Source organism: Sesamum indicum, linkage group LG3 (assembly GCF_026168435.1).
Source record: "Sesamum indicum cultivar Baizhima isolate 11 linkage group LG3, ASM2616843v1, whole genome shotgun sequence".
Lineage (NCBI taxonomy): Eukaryota > Viridiplantae > Streptophyta > Magnoliopsida > Lamiales > Pedaliaceae > Sesamum > Sesamum indicum.
Genome location: NC_142659.1, coordinates 30,474,255 through 30,493,630, shown reverse-complemented (window position 1 = coordinate 30,493,630; position 19,376 = coordinate 30,474,255). Strand labels below are relative to the sequence as shown.

The window sequence follows — 19,376 nt, the reverse complement described above, 5'->3', positions numbered from 1 at the left end:
TATTGTCTCTGTTATTTGCATAATTAGAATCTACATATCCTACTAAATTAACACCGTTATCACATTTTGAAAATTTTATTATTGTATTCATATAACCATTCAAGTACCTAAGTAACCATTTAAGAGCATCTCAATGAGAAAGCCCAACATTTGACATACATCTATTTAGGCTGAGTTGACTTGAGTCATCCAAGTAAGAGCCTTGACAACATTTGGACTTGGGTTTATCAAAGGATCATGAGCCATTTTCTCAATAAATAATACATGTTAGAGATGCTGGGATTGATTCCAAATTTCCAACGAAAGCACTTTTATTGGTCAAATGAAATAATAATATACAAGTCTAGAGATCGATGCAGATAATTATAGTAAAACATTAAAAGTACTTAAATTTAATTTGGTAAGTATTTATAACTTATAACTAATGTAGGAAATATATGTGGAGTTTTACGGATGTTGCCATGTGTATCTAATTAAAGATCTTGATTTGTCAGGATTTTGTGTCAGGTTAACTGACCCATACCAACCCAATTTGAAAACCTGCAATCCTCCTAAAAATCAAATTCTCACTTCTTGTACCTCAAAAAGTCCCAAATGGGCCTTCCAAAGAGGGCCTAGGACTAGCTTGGCTTCCCGAGTACTTTTGACTTTACATTTTTTTGGGCCTTTTTCCCTTATTTGGATTTCTAGATTTTTTTGAGTCAGTCCATTTTTATGAGCATAATTAATACATATATATAATTAAATTTTTTATTTATTTAATGATTGAAATTAAGTAAAAAAAATTATTATTGATTTATTAATTAAATTTGGACTTTGAACTCAAATCAAATCTAACAATTCCGAAATGAGATTATAAATATAAATTTACAATTTAAAAAATTAAAAAAAGAGTGCGAACTATAAGAAATTGAGTGAGGGGTGTCATACTTTATTTCTAAAAAAATACATGAGGATAAATTGCTTATATATATATATAGATATGTCATTCATTTACAATAATATAGGGTTTAGATTTCATTAAACCCATTCATTTATTTATTTGGTCATTTTTCATCTTTTATTGTACTTTTGAAACTCCAGTCATATTAAATTATAAATTTAAATTATTTAACAGTTAAGAGGAGTACATAAAAATTAAAAGAAAAAGAAAAACAACTTGAATTGACATTTGAAAATAATTTGTGTTTAAGAAGAAATAAGAATTCATATTACCTACATTTAAATTGAATTTTCAAGGAAAACACGGACAAAAATTTAATTTCATTCATTATATAAGAAATTGTCTAATCCACGCGGATGACTTAACTAAAAACTTTCAATTAAATCATATATTTATATTTTTTTCTTCCAAAATATAAAATAGTCTTATTCAATAAAATTTTACAGATAATTTTGGGGAGAGCCTTATCATGTTTACTACAAGAAATTGCAGTTTGATAACAATTAAGTTTGGATAGAGTGACAACTAATGTTGCCTTGAGGACTAATAGTACAATTTAGTTTAAATCCTATATTTATCCACCTGAGTTAATACCAATTATTTACCACACACAAGAAAAAAATAACCATCATATTTCATTTATAAAAAATACAAAATTAGATAACAAATAAATGAAAAATCCCACGTGCCCTATGCACACAATAATTTAATTTATTTTTTACATAGTAAGTCACATCAAAATAGTTACCAAAAATCAAAATTATTGCTCAAATTTCAATTAAGATGACAGTAATGATGATTCCAATAATCAGATGCAGGCATTACTCCAAGAAAATCCACCCCCCCCCCCCGGTTTTGGGTTTGCTGTCCAAATATGCCAAGTATCTTCCGACAACGCCCGCATTAACTACCCAGCCACTTATTTTACTCTCTTGACCTCACTATAAGCCGAGACCTAACTTTGCACTTCAAGGGTTCAGTTGTCATTTCATAAAAAGCGCAACATGACGAAAGCTGTATAATGCTCCATCGTCCTACCTGGAAAATTTCCGTTACTATTTTCAATTTTTAAAACCCTAGTATTTTTCTTGATTCGACAAATTCTTTCTGGATATATATAGGGTGAATTGATTTTTCTTTTTTGCGCGTTTGTGATTGTTCTGAGTGAGGATTTCTTCTTGGCATTTATACGGCCGTATACAGCTGTATAGAAGACTCGAGTTGGAATCTTGTATGGAAACCCTAATTGTTGTATTAAAGCTCGATTCTTGGGTTTATTAGTCAAATTTGAAGCTGTTAATTTTCAGATTTGAGATTGAATATTCGCTTGATCTGTATCAATGGCGAATCAAGAAGATGAGGATTTGAAGATGGCGTTGAGGCAGAGCATGCAGCAGCACGAATCGCCGGAGCCAAAGAGGAGTAAACCCAGGGAGAATTCCGGCGCGGGAGGGGGGGCGCCGCAGCCGGAGGAGTCTCCGGAGGTTAGGAGCCGCCGCATACAGCGGGAATTAATGGCTGCCGCTGCGGAGAAGCGATTGGCGGCGGCCAAAAGTGCTGCCGCAACAGCGGCCGAGAATGTGGAGAGTGGGAGGGATGTGAGAATAGAGAAGCAAATGACGGAGGTTAAAAGTGCTGCAGTGAAGAATGTGGAGGGTGTGAAGGATGTGAAAATTGGGGGTTTAGAAGGTGACAGCAAAGGTAAAGGTGTCAATCTGGAGAAAGTTGAGGGTAGAAGTAGCATTTCTGGCACCTCCATATCGGTCTTGGAGGCTGAGAAGCTCTTCTTTATGATTTTTGGGAATCGAGTTAGTAAGGATGTACTTGCACAATGGAGCAATCAGGGTATTAGGTAAACTTGTTTCAGTGCCAAGGTCCTTGATATAATAATTGTTAACATAGTAGGTTGTTATTACGGAATGAACTGTGTTCAATTTTTTTGAACCAAATGTTATAGTCCAGTAAAGGAATAAGGAAATAATTGGCCAGCTAGTTCACTTAGCTAATGCTTTGAATTCTTTTCCTTGCATCAAATACCATTATTCTCTCAGATAAATGATAATCTTAATGCCTAGGCTTTCTCACACTACCTATCATCCTGGTAGGTGGTACTATATGTTTTCAGCACGTGTGATGACCATCCAGACCAAAAACTAATTTTTCGTGTTGTAAACTTATCTCAGACCACCAAAGTTATGCGATTCTGCACCTCCGCTGTGACTGTCTTATACCAAAAGTTAATCATTGTTTTACATCCAGACGTTTTCATCTAGTTAATGCTCCACTCATCAACTAATATATGTGTTTTACCTTGATATCTGGCTGTAGCTGAATATGAAAAACTATAGCATAACTTTTTACAAACCTCCTTTGTAAGTTGGTAAAGTGTTCCTCTAGCAGTCTTTACACTATTAACTTGTTTAGAATTATCTTCTCTCAATATGGTAGTGCCATTTGGAATTCATAGGTCTAACACAAGTTTATTCAGTAAGCTGTTAATGTTAATGAGATTGTAGAAAATGCGGTGACTTATTAGCTAGCTTCTGAATTACTTTTGCCCCTAATAGAAATTGAACTGGTTATGACTTGTTAGTTATCTGATACATCTCGAACCATCTTTGTATGCTTAACTGCTGTGTTTATTGATCTAGTTATCTAGAAAATCTGTGTTATAATGCTTTTTTTCGTTTTTAAGAAGTGAGCCTTTTTGTTCATCATAAGTTGCTGTTAATGAAATTTACATGTGCATGCCTCTATTGCGGTGTCCTAATGGATTCTAATTATCTGTAGAATCAATATTTGGTGACTACTATCTAAAATTAGTACCATCTATGGTCATTGGTAAATAATGAGTTTATCTTCTAGTACTCTCTAAAATCAACTCTCCTTGCAGGTTTAGTACTGATGTGGAGACATCTATGGGGTTAGTGCAACATGAAGGTGGGCCCTGTGGCGTGTTAGCAGCAATACAAGTAATGATTTTATTTCTAATTTTACTTCCTAGACAAACTTAACACCACAAAATAATACCGGATAGTAGTTGTTTGTTGTATAAGTCAGCGGTTCTCGTTCTTTCTTATTTTCCGAGTAAGTTTAATCATACCCAAGGGGCTTTTAGTTATTCACGAGAGAGAGTTTTGTCATGATGCAATCTCATTGTAAATTTGCTTGGCCAAATCATGCGGCGTTGTTTCGCGGTCCGTCCACATAAGATTTGAGATCAACTATCACGATAACGTTGGGTGGCTGGAGACTTTTATGTTACTCAATTAATTCATGAAATCAATATAGCACCTTAGGATCTCATAAGTTCTTATGATTTCCCTTTACAAATTGACCTTTCAAGTTTCTTGTTGTATGGACTGCTTCCTCAGTCATCTTTTGATCATAGTTCCTCCGTGGATCACTCCCTATGATGTTTCAGGCTTAGCATCAGTTTTATATTCACCGGGGTGCAAACAAGCTGTGGCAAAATATGTCGTTGACTCATTGGTTTTTCAAGCATTGCTTGATTCTTTTAAGTGGGTGTCAGATTGGATTGACTTTGTCATGATATCTTACTATCCAACTTTAAGCATGCTTTAGTTAGGCTAAAGACAGGACGAACTCAAGTCTGCTTACACATGATTAAACATAAAATGGCTGATATAAGTCAGAGCATATATATTTTTGGAAGAGAGCACGGTTAGCTAATTCTAAGTATTGGAAAGGCTTTGTCAAATTGATTAGGGTGACTCCCGCAAGCAATGTACTTCACATATTCAGAAAAAAATAAGAAGATAACTTGTGTGTCATCTCTAAAAATAGTAATTAAAATTTGCAAGTTAGTCCGGCTTCATGTTACTGAGTAATTATACTATAATGGGCTACGGGTTCTGCTAGAGGTTTCTTGAGTTATTAACCCTTATTTAGAGTTTCTTTCTTGAATTCTTTTCTCCATGGTTGCTTTTTGCATAAAAAGATGGAAGTTTGGGCAGAACATACACATGACCGTAACTGCATAACATAACTAGTGAATTAAAATTTGAGAGCAAAACTTCTTTTCCTGGTTGTTTATCTTGACAAGGTACTATTGGAAAATGAAGTTGGTAGTCCGTATCTAGTATTTGCAAGTTAACATGTTAAGAGTTTTCCTTGTCCAAATATCGGAAGAATTTGGGCAAAAGTGTTGCATATTCCTTGTACTAAAGTCTTGTATGTTTAAAACCTAAGAGATATCCTAATATAGAATACTTCCAAACCGAAGCGCTTTTTGTACTTAAAGGAAACCTTTCGCTCAATGGTGGGAAAGAAGCTAAGTTGATCTCTATTTTGATTGTTATAAACAGCTGGCGCACACATTTATGACGAAAAGGCAGGTGGTTGTCAGTCAAATTTATGAGTTTCTTGTATGTTTCCCTTATAATAACTTGGTAGAAGGACTATTTTTGGATTTGGTAACCTTCACGCAATGAACTAAATAGGTGGCAATACGGACCAAATTAAGATCATGAAGAGGGTATGTTTGGGATTCATGGATCACAACAATCAGATTGACCAAATTACCTTCGGGAAATGCTGAAAGAAATACCATGTAATGAACGGTTGGATTCTTAGATCAAATAATTACGCGTTGTAATCCTCAATTGGGTGAATATGCAGATAAAGCAAAACATTCGCCAGAGAGAAATTGGAAGAGGAATTTTAAAATAGAGTGGAAGGAGTGAAGCACGAAAAAGAGTCTTTACTATGAGGGGTTCACTAGACTGAATATTATCCTAAGGTTACCTATATAGATTGCAGAAAGCTGCAGAAACTTGCAGGTTTGCTTTTTCTTTTTCTTTTTTTTTTTTGGGGGGGGGGGGGAGGGGGGATGGGGTCGGGGTCGGAGGGGTTGGTTGTCCAGTTAGTTTGTCAAAAATTTGTAACTTTCCATTTTGGCTTTGTTTGCATGAGAACATGGTAAAACTTTCCTATTTCATCTTTTCATGTAGCGCATATATTTTTTCATGCTGTGTTCCTACCCCCTAACGTTATCTTTTTGCTATGCAGGCTTATGTACTCAAGTATCTTCTGTTTTCTCCAGAAGAATCCAGTAGTATTGCACCAAACATGTCATCAAGTTTGTCTATCAGAAGAGTGACCAATAATGAATCTGTTGGAGATATTTTCTCGTTTTCAGAAGGAAAAAAATCAAGGTCATTCATCTTTCTATACCATTTCTTAAAGCTGTTATACATGGTCCTACCTTGCTATCATTTGCTGAGTGAGAACTTAAAGATAGGTTAAAAAAGGAGGAAATTATGTGTTGCTCTTGGGTTGTAGCCCACAGATCCAGCATTTTCTGGAAGGAATTTGCTTGAATTTTCCCAACTGTTATCTGTGTCTATTGCATTAATTGCATGTTTGCCCATTGTACTAAGATTATTAAATCGTTGTTCCGTCGTTAACACTTAGAGAAAATGGTTCCCTTTTGTTGCTGGAAATGGAAAATTAGATAAAGCGTGTAGGGTTTATTACATTCTCGATGAAGATTCTAGATCTATGTCTGACTTTCTCTTCTATGAAAGCACTTGGAAAAAGTAGCCTGGTTCATGTGGATAGGATGCAGTGTTTAATATTTACCTGTTTCGAATTGATTGATTATTGCATTACTTTGCGCATCAAACTAATGAACACCTGAGACTTCCCGCCCGACCCTTGCTGAGGGGACGTACATTCTACTTCCTTCTGGGGTTCCAAGTGGTTAAGGGTGTTAACGGCTTCTCTCCTTTCAGTCGAGCCTCTCCTCTATTCAATTTGATTCTATAGAAACAGAGAGTCATCCCTGATTGTCCCATTTTACATTACACCATTACACTGTCTAATTGCCGAATCTTTACTTGGTAAGTTTTGAGGAAACAGAGAAGAGAGAGGAGGCAAATGTGAAGAAAGAATCTAACAGCAAAAGGAGAAGTTTTTTATTCTGAGCATGGTTCATGCTGGTATTTTTGAATTTCTGTTTGCCCTCAGTGGCAGTATGGTTGGCTTGCTTTTACCTTCGAATTCTTTTCAGTGATGTATGAGACCGTTGAACATTTGCAAAAGAATACCTAGAATGTTGGTTATGTTGTTTATCATGCTGCTAATCTCTAAATGTTGTTTCATAAATGAAGATGGCTTTAGGTTTAAATATTGTTGTGGCTTCTGATAGAAGAAAAATCATATTGTTTTAAATTTCAATCAGATAAAATAATATATGCTTTGCATAAAACTGAACTGCTCCCTCTACACTCACAAGTTGGATATGGACTAGCACATCCCATAAACTTTGTTGAACCACCACTATCTCGAAGTATTTTTTTGTTACCCGGAAAGTACTGATAAATTGCTTTTTGGATTTTGGTTCACTTCATTTGGTGGTTGGTAGTTTCTTTTTGTAGTTAAATTAAACTATTGCTGCTTTCGAACAGAGCCTTGGTAAGGAGTATGACTGAGATACTCTTTTTATGCGGACGTAATGAAAGAGCAGTACTAGCATCTTTGAATGTTCTGGATGGTGTTTCTATGGAGCGCGTGAATGGTTCGGAGGATGAGGTGAGTTTTTTAAGTTTTTTGCTCCATTTTTTGCTCCACTTTTATGCCATTCTAGTTGGTTTTCCAGTTGTAACTGGAACCTGGACTGCATTAACCTTCATTAATGCTCCATGTGAAATTCTGGTCTAATATGGTAATTTATCTCCGGTGATGGTGAGAAATGTAATAGAGAGTGCAATTGCGGTGACTCTCTTACCTATCCAGTTATTGAGTTCTCACAATTGTCTGGATCTTTTATTGCAGGTCATTGCTAAAGTACTAGGAGGTCTTTCTGTTGAATCTGGGTCTGACTTGCAGAAGGTTCTGAGAGTTGATACCTGCACTTCGCGGTCGAGTGCACTTCAGAAGCTTGAATCTATGCTTCCTATATTCCGAAGTCGTATGGGAGCATTGCTTTTCCTAATATCCGCCTTGTTGTCCCGAGGACTGGTATGTCATCTTGTCCTGTTACATCTTCTTTGTTGTCTCAATGTAACTAGGGTTTTGTTTCTCTCCATTTTCATCGTTTTCTTTTTTCTTTCTGAGATACCATTCTAGCCAAGAAAAGCAATTGTGCCTTCATTGATTTTTTATTGGATGCCTTTACTCCCTGTGCCAAAATTATCCCAATTGGCTCATGGATGAACTGAAGGGTTCTGGGTATCATGTATGCTGAACTGTACAAATTTTTGGAATGAACCGTTATGTGCTTCTATGTGCATTGGGTTTCACGGTATAGTTGTAGATATTTCATCGCCCTTTTTGATTTTTCTATCATGCCTGATTCTCCAGGACAATGTTCAAGAGGACAGGGATGATCCAAGTCAACCATTAGTGACTGCTCCCTTTGGACATGCATCACAGGTATTTATGGATGATAAAAAAAAAATCGTTTTATGCTTGATTATAATGGTTTCGCTTTGTCGCTTACTGAGGTTAGTTACAATGTTTATTTTGCCAAATAGGAAATTGTGAACCTATTACTCTCTGGGAGTTCTGTTGCTAACGTGTTCGACGGGAAGATGGACTTGGGCGGTGGCATGTTTGTAAAGGGCATCTCGACAACTGTGGAAGTTGGATTCCTCACTCTTTTAGAGTCCCTTAACTTTTGTAAGGTTGGCCAGTATCTTAAATGTCCAAGATGGCCCATATGGGTGGTTGGAAGTGAATCCCATTATACAGTTTTATTTGCTCTTGACCCAAAAGTCCAGGAGGAGAATGAACTGGAAAATAGAGAGACTCAAATACGAAGAGCTTTTGATGCCCAAGATCAAAGTGGAGGTGGTGGTTTCATCAGTGTTGAAGGCTTCCATCAAGTTATCAAGGAAACCAACATTAACCTTCCGTCAGAGAAGGTTGCCCATCTTTGTAGTACAGGTTTTATTGTATGGAGTGAATTTTGGCAGGTTCTCCTGGATTTAGACAAAAGTTTAGGAGGCTTGAAGGATTCAACTGGATTGATGGGAAAGAAGGTGTTTGATCTTTACCATTTTAACGGCATTGCAAAATCAGTTGCCAATGGCAGCCATGGATTTGGAAATGAAAATCCAATACAGCGACCTAGACTAACAAAGTTGAGGGTTTCAGTTCCCCCGAGGTGGACACCTGAGGAATTCATGGCCGATATCCCAGTGAGCTCAGGCTTAGGTACAAATCAATCTGGTGGAGTGGAGAACTCAAGCGAAGTATCTAAACCTCAACCTGCTCAACATGCGCCCTTGGTTGATTGCATCAGAACACGTTGGCCTCGTTCTGTTTGCAATTGGGAAGGGGACGCACCTAGCATTGTCTGATCGCTTTTTGATTTCCCATAATGGTTGGGTGTGAATTCTTGTATCATTGACGGGGTAAGAGATGGCTCTCTGGCAGTTTTGGGTTAGAGCTTCCCATGAGTGAAAAGTGTTGAATCTGATTGCTACTATTCATGAGAGATGCAAAACTACAATTTTTCAACTGTGCTGTGACATTTAGAGTTTAATGTGATTTGGTGTTTGTCCAATTGTCGGGGGGAAAAAGGACATATGTGAATTTTATTACTCTAACTTTCGAGTTAAGAATTATAGAGTACATACCTTTGGTGTTGGTGGGTATTGATTAGGAAGGTGTTATGAGAAAGTGGGCACATCAACACATCTTAGAGGTCAGTGTTTGTTGTTGTAAGTTAGAGCCCTTTCTCGGTCCAGTATTGTTGACCAAACAACTTTCTTCTTGTCTTAGTACACCTATTTGTTAAAGTTTTCAATGGATGTCGTCAATTGTTATAGCAAGTATCTTTGCCTTGTATTTTTACTACTTTTTCTGAATCACTTGAGATAATCACATCACAGTGGCACTTTATTAGTCTTTTGAAAGCTATGAATCCCATTTTGCAGCAACGGTATTGGTTTTCAATAAGATAGGTCAAGCATCTTTCATTAATTATTAGGCATAACGTGATCTGCAATCTCACGTAAGGAACCAGTAACATACTGGATGTGAAGTAGTGCGATCAAAACAATTTTTCGAAAATCAAATTCCATTTCATAAATAATAGTTGAAAAGCTATTTAAAAGTGAGTAAAATATTATGGCACGGAGGTGCATACACTTCAACCAGAGGTCCAGAACGTTAAAAGAAACGAAAAAATGAAGCAGATGTTACTCTTGCCAGACCAACGAGGGCAGGGACCTTACAGAATTACTCCATGAGCTCATTACCGCAATCCGACCCAAACTACGTCCCAACTTGAACTGGTACAAGAGACACAACTGCTGCTGCTGTCCCAAATTACTTCAAAAGGAAAAGAAATGAACATTAGTTCCTCATGAAATGAGGTATATGAAGTAGACGTACCTGCACACCATCTTTTGTGATTCAAACAACCCTCATCTTTAAGAAAATAAAATTTAGCCAAACAAATTGGAATCCTATCAGTCAATTCTACATTACTCACCAGAGATCATACGGTATAAACTGTTTTTATACATCCTCCTCACACCTTCAGACAAACAACACTCTGGTTTTTCTTTTTTCCTTAAGGTAAAAGTCGTTTTTGTCGTTCTACTTCACTCACCCAAACACAAACACAAAAGGGATGCAAACCATACGATCAGCAGCTTAGAAGCACTTCTCGTGAATGAGTGCGGGACCAGATTCATCATACTCTCCCTGTAAGATCCACATCTGCGCAATCTAAAAAATCTGAGCATGCGTGGCAAAGCATAATATTTGTAATACTGTGACTAAAACATGTACAACCATATGCATCAATATAGCCAGCATATGCTGCATTCATAAGACAGGACCTATTTTGGCACACTTTTGGATTTTTTTAGAGCTTATTGAAAGTTTTGGAAGCACAAATAAGCAGCACCTGCTGGAAAGTACCGAGGGATGCTAGAATAGATCCTCCAATCCAGACAGTGTACTTCCTATATGGTGGTGCGACCACGTTAATCTTCATGCTTCTCGGAGCAAGATCTGTTATTTCGTTCCTCATACGATCAACAATACCAGGGAACAAGGTTGAGCCACCACTGAGCACAATGTTTCTATAGAGCTCCTTCGTAATATCCTCATCACACTTCATGATGGAGGTGTAGGTTGTTTCGTGAATGCCTGCAGCTCCCATTCCAATCAATGATGGTTGGAACAACACTTCCGGACAGCGGAACCTCTCAGCACCTATGGTGATTACTTGTCCATCAGGCAGCCCGTAACTCTTCTCTGCTGCAGAGCTGTTCCTTGCAGTCTCCAGTTCCTGCTCGAAGTCCAGTGCAACGTATGCAAGCTTCTCCTTCACGTCACGAACAATCTCCTGTTCTAGATTGGTGTTGAACATGTAGCCTCTATCAGTCAGCATCTTAATGAGATAATCCGTGAGATCACGACCAGCAAGATCCAACCGCATAATAGCATGGGTTAATGCATTCCCCTCATAAACAGGAACAGCGTTACAGACCCCATCACCACAATCGAGCACTACCCCTGTTCGAGAAAAACTAATTTTGAATAACTCATCAAATTAGGGTGAGTCAGAATGTTATTTCGTTTACAGATCCACCAAGCGCATACCAGTCGTGCGCCCACTACCATACAGTGCAAGGACGGCCGGCGAGGTGATATACATAGCTGGAACGTTGAAGGTCTCAAACATAATTTCAGTCATCTTCTCTCTGTTAGCCTTGGGGTTGAGAGGTGCCTCTGTGAGCAGAACAGTGTAATCTTCAGGATCAACACTGAGCTCATTGTAGAATGTATGGTGCCAAATCTTCTCCATGTCATCCCAGTTGCTGACAACACCATGTTCAATTGGGTACTTCAAGGTCAGGATATCACTTTTCGATTGAGCTTCGTCCCCAACGTAAGCATCCTTCTGCCCCAACCCCACCATGACCCCTGCTGTATGTCGAGGATGACCCACGATAGTAGGGAAGACTGCTCGTGGGACATCATCACCACCAAATCCAGCCTGTAGAATGGGAATCACACATTTAGATATATTCCAAATTAAAGGACAATACAAGAAAACAAGGTTTCTTACAAATAATCAAAAGCCTCACCTTAATCGATCCAGTGCCGTTATCAATAACAAGGGATGGAATATCATCTCCCTCCGCCATCTCAACTAATTAAGCTCTGTAAAACAAAGAACACGACTGATCACTGATACATAACATTTACAAGATGATACAGAAGCAATCATCACAAAACAAAGAATCCTTCACCAAATGCACTTGTAGATATAAGTTAAATGTGTTTTCCCCGCAGCTCCACCACCACTCAACTCTTTCTTCGTCAACGAAATTGAACAAACAAATAAATAATGGAACCATATGTTTGCAGGAAAACTTATTTCGTTATATTGTTATTTATTTAAGCTTTTGAATTTTTATTGAATAGAGAAAGCTTTAGAAATAATTTTTTAAAAATTCAAATTCATTAAACTAATTTTTTTTATTTATAAAGTACTTATAAAATAGTTCTTAATTTATAAAATACCTTATATTATTACTTAATTAAGTTTTTAAATAATATAATTATTTTATAGAGATAATAAGGATTAGGTGGTTACTACTATGGAGTAGTTGTAATAACTAATAATGAGAAAGCACGTGGATACTTGTGTTCATGCAGAGGAGTGGGACGCAATTCTATACTAGTGTTAGTGCAGAGGAGTGGGATGCAGCCACTGAAGAATCTGACATGATGAATGCCAAGATGTTCACTTGAAATGTCAACGTACAGATACAACAGCTATTTGTTTTGGTGTATAATTAATCATGCTTAAAGACAGGCTGTTGATCATGCATTCAGCTACATTTATTTATGTCTTCTGATTGATATTTCAATTGTAGTAAGATCATGTGAGGAGAAATATCACTCCCCATATGGCTTACAACCTTGAATCCCTTGTCCAAATCCTAGACCACATTCTGCACTCCCATCCTCACCATCCTTGGACTCTTGATCCTAACAAGAGACCACAAATCGAAACCCTCTTACACAAGTCACTTTTCTTGAAAGATTTTTCCGCTACTTCTTTTTCAGCAGTAGCTGGTAGTTATGGAAAACAAAGTTTGGAGAGTCGAATCAGAGATGCATCACATGATGCAGAAGACATTCTTGAGTCCCACCTCGTGGAGCAAATTCTTTCATGTCAAGGAGACGAGAGCTTCGTTTTCTCTCCTCCGGATTTGGATCGAGTAATTAGAGAACTTGATTCTGCAAAGGAAGAGATGATGATGATGATGACCATGAGCAGCAGTCCGCCAGCGGATAGTTCCTCACCAGCTCTCTCATCAAGCCAAGATCCCAATCCAAAGGACATCATTGTGGGAGTTGGTGAAGACTTGATTCAGTTGATGGATCGGCTCGTTGGGCAACCATCTAAAGCACTCCAGGTCATCCCAATTGTGGGCATGGGAGGTATTGGTAAGACTACTTTAGCCCGACATCTTTATGATGATCCATCTGTTATTTCCCACTTTGACACTCATGCATGGGCTACAATATCACAAGACTATAACCGGGGAAAAGTGCAAGATGTTCTTACAAGCCTTCTTGGTTGTGTGATTGGAAAACCCAATGCTGAAATGCTTGAGAGAGCAGGTGCTGACTTAGGTTTGCATCTGTATCAAGCCTTGATAGGTCGGAGATATCTGATCGTTTTAGATGATATGTGGGATATCAAGCCTTGGGATGATATAAGAAGGTTCTTTCCAAATAAAGAAAATGGAAGTCGGATCATTGTCACTACTAGGGAATCAAGTGTAGCTGATTACACTGCCTCAGGGAGCTCGCATCACCAAGTGAATCTCTTGAAAGATGATGAAAGTTGGAATCTTCTTCGCCAAAAGGTGTTTGCACCACAAGAAACATGCTCCCCGGAATTGGAAAAGATCGGGAGAAGAATTGCCAAAGGTTGCAGAGGGCTCCCTCTTGCAATCCATGTGATTTGTGGAATTTTGTCTCAAGCAAAGAGAAGCCAGGATTTATGGGAGCAAGTTTCAGATAATGTTAGCTCAACCATAGCTGACAAGGGTGAACAATTCACCAATATATTATCTTTGAGTTACAATCATTTGCCTGACCATCTCAAGTCGTGTTTCCTTTACATGGGCGCTTTTCCAGAGGATTATGCGATTCGTTCCTCCACACTCATCAATTTATTGGTAGCAGAGGGACTCGTGCGACCAATTTCAGATAAAAGCTTGGAAGAGGCTGCGGAGATGTATCTAAAGGCTCTGGTGGATAGAAATCTCATCTTTGTCTACAGAAAAGGGACTAATGGGAATGTGAAAAGCTACAGCATACATGATCTCTTGAGGGATCTATGTGTGAGGAAAGTTCACGAAGAGAAGTTTCTTTTCGTTGATGGATGGGCACCCGATGATCTCGCAAGAAACACAGCATGTTTGCGTCGTGTGTCCTCTCGTGGACGTTTCAGCACTAAATATATATCAAGGGAACAAATTAGGCTTGCCCGTTCTTTTCTCTTGTTTGGTTACATGGGACAGAGCCTAGCATCTGCTGGGGTTTATGAATTGAGATTGTTGAGGGTATTGGATATATTGCGGATAATGTTCAAGGAGTTCCCTGAGGAAGTACTACAACTAATCAACTTAAGGTACCTTGCTCTAACCATAGGCAGATGTTTACCTTCTTCAATATCTAGACTCCGCAATTTACAAACCATACTTGTTGTACGTGGTGGATCACTCCGTATCGTGGGAGCAATTATGGTAATGCCTGGAATATTAGATATGTCACAGCTAAGACACATAAGGCTCAAGGGACAAAGGACTTATATCAAGTATCATGGTGAAGACAGGAACCTCTTTGTTGTCCTAGATAAGCTTCAAACTCTGTCTCCTATAGCAGTCTCTGATTTCACTGATAGGCACATTGAAACACTCCCACACTTGGAGAAATTAGGAATCTTTTGGGATGAAGAAGTTGATCATGTAAGAGATGTATCCCATCTTCATAAACTCCACACACTCAAATGTAGATCCTCTAAGTACAACAGATACAACATCTTGTCTAACATCATACTCCCGCCTTCCATCAAGAAGTTGACTCTGAAAGGTTGTCGTATTCGGGATCATGAACTGAATGAAATCGGTAAGTTGCCGAATCTGGAAATCCTCAAACTCCAATATTGTTACTTCGAAAGCGGAAACTGGGAGGGCGAAGATGGTGAGTTTTGCCGGCTGCAGTTTTTGTTAATGAAGGGGTTGAAACTGGTAAACTGGACAGCCGACGACACCCATTTCCCAAGACTTGAGGAGTTGGTTATCCAGTATTGCTTTGAGCTCAAGGAAATCCCTCTTGCTATAGGAGATATTCCAACACTCAAAGTAATGGAGGTGCTGCGATGCGGGGATTCAGCAAAGGCTTCTGCCAGAGAAATAATGGAAGCACAAGTTGACAATGGGAATGATGAACTTCAAGTTCGTATCTTGGAATAATTTTACTAAACATCTCATCTTCTATTTCAATTGTTCATTGTCTGTCTCAGACATCTCTGTATTTCCATCTTTCTACAAAGTGTGTGTTTTAATTTTCGATGGATGTCGTTTGTTGTTATTGGATGTATCTCTGCTTCTATTTTCACCACCTTCTTCTGAATCATGTGAGATATTGATCATTCAAGATATCAATTTGATGCATTATTAATTATATGATCCTTCCATGTATATAATCAACAGTTTAATTGTGAATATATAATTATTCAAGAGAGGGTGGCATTGAGCAGTCGTAAGTCCACAATTGGTGAACGGAACCCCTGAAATATCTTTTATCTTAGACTGCCCCATTTCTTGTTATAATTGAATATTCAAGTCAGAATAGAATAGAGATTGAATGACATCGTAAAGTTATACAACTCTATAAGATTGGTCAAATAAAATGTCTGGTACTGAACCTCTACCTCTAATCATAACAGAAATTTTTGCTTTGAATTTCACAAGCATTGACAATTACATGAGGCCGATGACTTTTTCCCACTTAAAATTAATCACTAGTTTTCATATTCCACACGCAAATTTCATGCTCCCATTACTATAGATCTGTCTTTGTATTAATATCGTCCACACCTCAAAGTTCATCAAGTGCTGAAAACTTTGAATCATAGAAGAAAGAATTAAATCTACAGTTCTAACAATTCAGCCATCATGTTCTTGAATTTCATACTTCTCCTTTTGTTTTCCTTCTCTTGTTTCCCTTGCATGCATAGTTCCATAATTCGTAACAATGAGACGGATCATGAGGCCTTACTCGCCTTCAAGTCCGCGACCAATGACCCTTTACACTCTTTAGAGTCCTGGAATTCGTCCATCCATTTCTGCCGATGGAAGGGCATAACATGCGGCAGTCGACACGAAAGAGTCATTGGATTGAACCTGGTAAATCAAAACCTGACAGGTTTCATCTCTCCTCACATTGGAAATCTCAGTTTCCTCAGGTTCTTGTCCCTGGACAATAATAGCTATTCCGGGAACCTTCCCCGTGAACTTGGCTTGCTTAAAAGACTCCAATCTCTCTCTGTCAGCTATAACTTGATCTGGGGTCAAATCCCTGCCAGCTTATCTAATTGCACCAAGCTTTTGTCCATCATTATTTCATACAACAAATTAGCTGGACCGCTGCCACCAGAGCTTGGATCATTGTCGAGGCTTGAGTTAATCGCATTCAGCAGGAACAATATCAGTGGCAGCATTCCTTCTACATTCGGAAACTTATCGTCCCTTATGAGATTATATGGGGGCTCCAATGATCTTACAGGCGAAATCCCTGATTCATTAGGCCGGCTTAAGAAATTGGAACTTCTAGCATTTGGTGAAAACAGGCTGACAGGTTTCGTCCCTCCTACTATTTTCAATCTCTCTTACATTAACACTTTCGACCTGGCAGCTAACCAGCTGGAAGGTACTCTTCCTTCTTACTTAGCCACTACTTTGCCAAATCTTCAAATCTTCAGTGTGGGTATAAACTTGTTTAGTGGAACCATTCCTGATTCATTATCCAACGCAACAAATTTAGTATATCTACACGTTGGTTACAACAGATTCTCAGGGAAAGTGCCCAGTTTAGTTAAGTTAAATAAGCTTGGTGTTTTAGCACTTTCAGGGAATCTACTTGGAAAGGGAGAATCAGACGACTTGAGTTTCATCTCATCTTTAGTCAATGCTACCAGTTTACAAAGTTTGGGGCTGGATGACAACAATTTTGGAGGGCAGTTGCCTGTTTCATTTTGGAACCTATCTACTACCCTTTCGAGGTTATTTCTGACCAGAAATCAAATTACTGGTACCATTCCATCTGAAATAGGAAACTTCGTCAACCTGCAAGATCTTAGGGTGAATGATAACAGATTCAGAGGCATGATCCCCTATAGTATTGGGAATCTTCGAAATCTTCAATTTTTAGACTTTTCTCACAACAGATTCTCAAGCAATATCCCTTCTTCTATTGGAAATTTAAGTCTTTTGCTTTATATGTATCTTTCTGAGAACAGTCTTAGCAGTGGCATGCCGTCAAGTTTGGGGGATTGTCAAAATTTATTGGAACTGAATCTCTCTCAAAATTCTTTAACTGGTCTGGTACCGCGAGAGGTTTCAAGCATTCCTTCCTTGAGAACTGTTGATCTTTCTCAAAACCAGCTGAATGGTACTCTTCCTGTGGAAATTGGGAGTCTTAAGAATCTGGAGTATTTCAATGTTTCTGGGAACAACTTTGTGGGTGAAATTCCTAGTACTCTTGGAGGTTGTGTGAGGCTGGAGTTCTTAGACATGGAAGGAAATTCCTTGCAAGGGAACATTCCCTCAAGTTTCAGTACTTTGAGGGGACTTCAAGTTTTAGACCTTTCTAGCAACAAACTCGATGGTCAAGTTCCAAGCTTCTTGGGGGAATTTAACTTGCTGGCCCTGAACCTGTCTTTCAATGATTTTGAAGGTGCCTTACCGGAAGACGGCATATTCAAGAATGCAAGTCTGATTTCAGTATCTGGGAACCCGAAACTCTGTGGGGGTATACCTGAACTAAAACTCTCAAAATGCAGCCTTAAACAGCACAAGAAATCCAGCTTGAGTTTGAACTTAAAGATTGTGATCTCCACATTTGGTGTGATACTAGGAATAAGTATGACTCTCGGTGTTCTCATCTTCTGCTTTCTGAAGAGAGGAAAAAAGGAACCTCCCTCAAATCCCTTTGGCGGATCACTGCTGAATGTATCTTATCAAAGTCTTCTCCAGGCCACAGGTGGATTCTCCCGGGACAGTTTATTAGGTGTTGGTAGTTATGGATCAGTGTACAAAGGAACCCTTGAAGAAAAACTTGTTGCAGTGAAAGTATTGAATCTTTCACAACGTGGAGCTCTAAAAAGCTTCATGGCCGAATGTGAGGCCTTAAGAAACATCAGGCATCGGAATCTTGTCAAGGTACTCACAGCATGCTCCGGTGTTGATCTTAATGGCAATGATTTCAAGGCCTTGGTTTACGAGTTCATGCCTAACGGAAGTCTCTATGACTGGTTGCATCCACAGTTGGACGAAGATCTTACACGAGGGGAAATTAGGTACTTAAACCTAGTTCAGAGGCTAAACATAGCCATTGATATTGCCTGCGCAGTTGAGTATCTTCATCTGCGAAGTGGAACCCCAATCGTTCATTGTGATCTCAAGCCAAGCAATGTTCTTCTAGATGATGAATTTGTAGGGCGTGTCGGTGATTTCGGATTAGCAAGATTCCTTTCTAAAGCTACTGACAGTTTTTCAAAGCATCAAACAAGTTCTAGTCTTGTTAGAGGAACTATTGGGTACACTGCTCCAGGTGTTCAGCAAACATATCCCTCTCTTTCTTTTGGTGGTATTGTGATGTTTCATGGTAGGTCCATATGTTAACTTGACAATATGTGTTTTGCAGAATACGGAACAGGAAGTGAACCATCGACATTAGGTGATGTATACAGCTTTGGGATCCTACTGTTGGAGATGTTCACTGGTAAAAGGCCAACTGGTGCATTATTCAAAGATGGATTTGGACTTCATAGCTTTGTTCAAAATTCTTTGCCTGACAGAGTCTCATACATTGTTGACCCCAAACTTCTCCATGAGAGAGAAACAGGAACGGAGCCAACGACAAACGGCCTTCAACATTACAGCTCCATATCCATAGGAAATCACAAATATGAGAAGTGCCTAGTTAAGGTTCTTAGTGTTGGAGTTGCTTGCTCAGCCAACTCGGCCAAGGAAAGAATGAACATTGCTGAGGTTGTTAACGAACTGAAATCCAGCAGAGATGCTCTTCTAAGAAATGCAAACCATGGAGATGAGATGGACTGTTTATGAATAGAGTAGAAAAATACACTAAAGAAATCTTGTTTTGCTGTGGTGTTCCTACAAGAAATTAAAATAGC

The 19,376-nt window shown here is 38.5% G+C and overlaps 4 protein-coding genes across 6 annotated transcripts; 3 read left to right on the top strand and 1 right to left on the bottom strand.

Moving 5' to 3' along the window:
• The first annotated feature begins 1,989 nt into the window (after positions 1 to 1,989).
• LOC105159401 (ubiquitin interaction motif-containing protein) lies at positions 1,990 to 9,744 on the top strand. The gene is made up of 7 exons (XM_011076452.3): positions 1,990 to 2,795; positions 3,837 to 3,915; positions 5,975 to 6,120; positions 7,375 to 7,498; positions 7,742 to 7,927; positions 8,270 to 8,341; positions 8,443 to 9,744. The coding sequence occupies exons 1-7, from the start codon at positions 2,284 to 2,286 to the stop codon at positions 9,268 to 9,270; spliced, it is 1,947 nt and encodes a 648-aa protein (XP_011074754.2). The 5' UTR covers positions 1,990 to 2,283; the 3' UTR covers positions 9,271 to 9,744.
• A 230-nt stretch (positions 9,745 to 9,974) lies between these two features.
• Positions 9,975 to 12,330, bottom strand: LOC105159400 (actin-7). 3 transcript variants are annotated; one of them, XR_016064792.1, is made up of 6 exons: positions 12,184 to 12,330; positions 12,019 to 12,094; positions 11,531 to 11,927; positions 10,830 to 11,443; positions 10,410 to 10,639; positions 9,975 to 10,246 (listed from the first exon to the last, which is right to left on the bottom strand). XR_016064792.1 is itself a non-coding variant. In XM_011076450.3 (6 exons), exons 2-5 carry the CDS (start codon positions 12,076 to 12,078, stop codon positions 10,574 to 10,576), a joined length of 1,137 nt encoding a protein of 378 aa, XP_011074752.1. In that variant the 5' UTR covers positions 12,079 to 12,094; positions 12,184 to 12,330; the 3' UTR covers positions 9,975 to 10,246; positions 10,530 to 10,573. The 3 variants fall into 3 exon arrangements, 2 of the variants coding, with proteins under 2 accessions (XP_011074752.1, XP_011074753.1); XM_011076450.3 differs by having other exon boundaries at positions 10,530 to 10,639; XM_011076451.3 differs by having other exon boundaries at positions 10,564 to 10,639.
• Positions 12,331 to 12,732: 402 nt separating this feature from the next.
• Positions 12,733 to 15,574, top strand: LOC105159600 (putative late blight resistance protein homolog R1C-3). Its single transcript, XM_011076714.3, has one exon. It carries the CDS (start codon positions 12,847 to 12,849, stop codon positions 15,427 to 15,429), a length of 2,583 nt encoding a protein of 860 aa, XP_011075016.1. The 5' UTR covers positions 12,733 to 12,846; the 3' UTR covers positions 15,430 to 15,574.
• A 305-nt stretch (positions 15,575 to 15,879) lies between these two features.
• LOC105159599 (LRR receptor-like serine/threonine-protein kinase EFR) lies at positions 15,880 to 19,329 on the top strand. Its single transcript, XM_020692815.2, has 2 exons — positions 15,880 to 18,790; positions 18,884 to 19,329. Exons 1-2 carry the CDS (start codon positions 16,135 to 16,137, stop codon positions 19,306 to 19,308), a joined length of 3,081 nt encoding a protein of 1,026 aa, XP_020548474.2. The 5' UTR covers positions 15,880 to 16,134; the 3' UTR covers positions 19,309 to 19,329.
• The last annotated feature ends 47 nt before the right edge of the window (positions 19,330 to 19,376 follow it).

Coding starts and splice junctions, on each gene's coding strand:
- LOC105159400 (XM_011076450.3), bottom strand. CDS start 12,078: ATGGCGGAGGGAGATGATATTCCATCCCTTGTTATTGATAACGGCACT. Junction 11,928..12,018: donor ACGGCACTGGATCGATTAAG/GTGAGGCTTTTG, acceptor CCCATTCTACAG/GCTGGATTTGGTGGTGATGA. Junction 11,444..11,530: donor TGGTAGTGGGCGCACGACTG/GTATGCGCTTGG, acceptor TTTCTCGAACAG/GGGTAGTGCTCGATTGTGGT.
- LOC105159600 (XM_011076714.3), top strand. CDS start 12,847: ATGGCTTACAACCTTGAATCCCTTGTCCAAATCCTAGACCACATTCTG.
- LOC105159401 (XM_011076452.3), top strand. CDS start 2,284: ATGGCGAATCAAGAAGATGAGGATTTGAAGATGGCGTTGAGGCAGAGC. Junction 3,916..5,974: donor GCGTGTTAGCAGCAATACAA/GTAATGATTTTA, acceptor TTTGCTATGCAG/GCTTATGTACTCAAGTATCT. Junction 7,928..8,269: donor CCTTGTTGTCCCGAGGACTG/GTATGTCATCTT, acceptor CTGATTCTCCAG/GACAATGTTCAAGAGGACAG.
- LOC105159599 (XM_020692815.2), top strand. CDS start 16,135: ATGTTCTTGAATTTCATACTTCTCCTTTTGTTTTCCTTCTCTTGTTTC. Junction 18,791..18,883: donor TATTGGGTACACTGCTCCAG/GTGTTCAGCAAA, acceptor TGTGTTTTGCAG/AATACGGAACAGGAAGTGAA.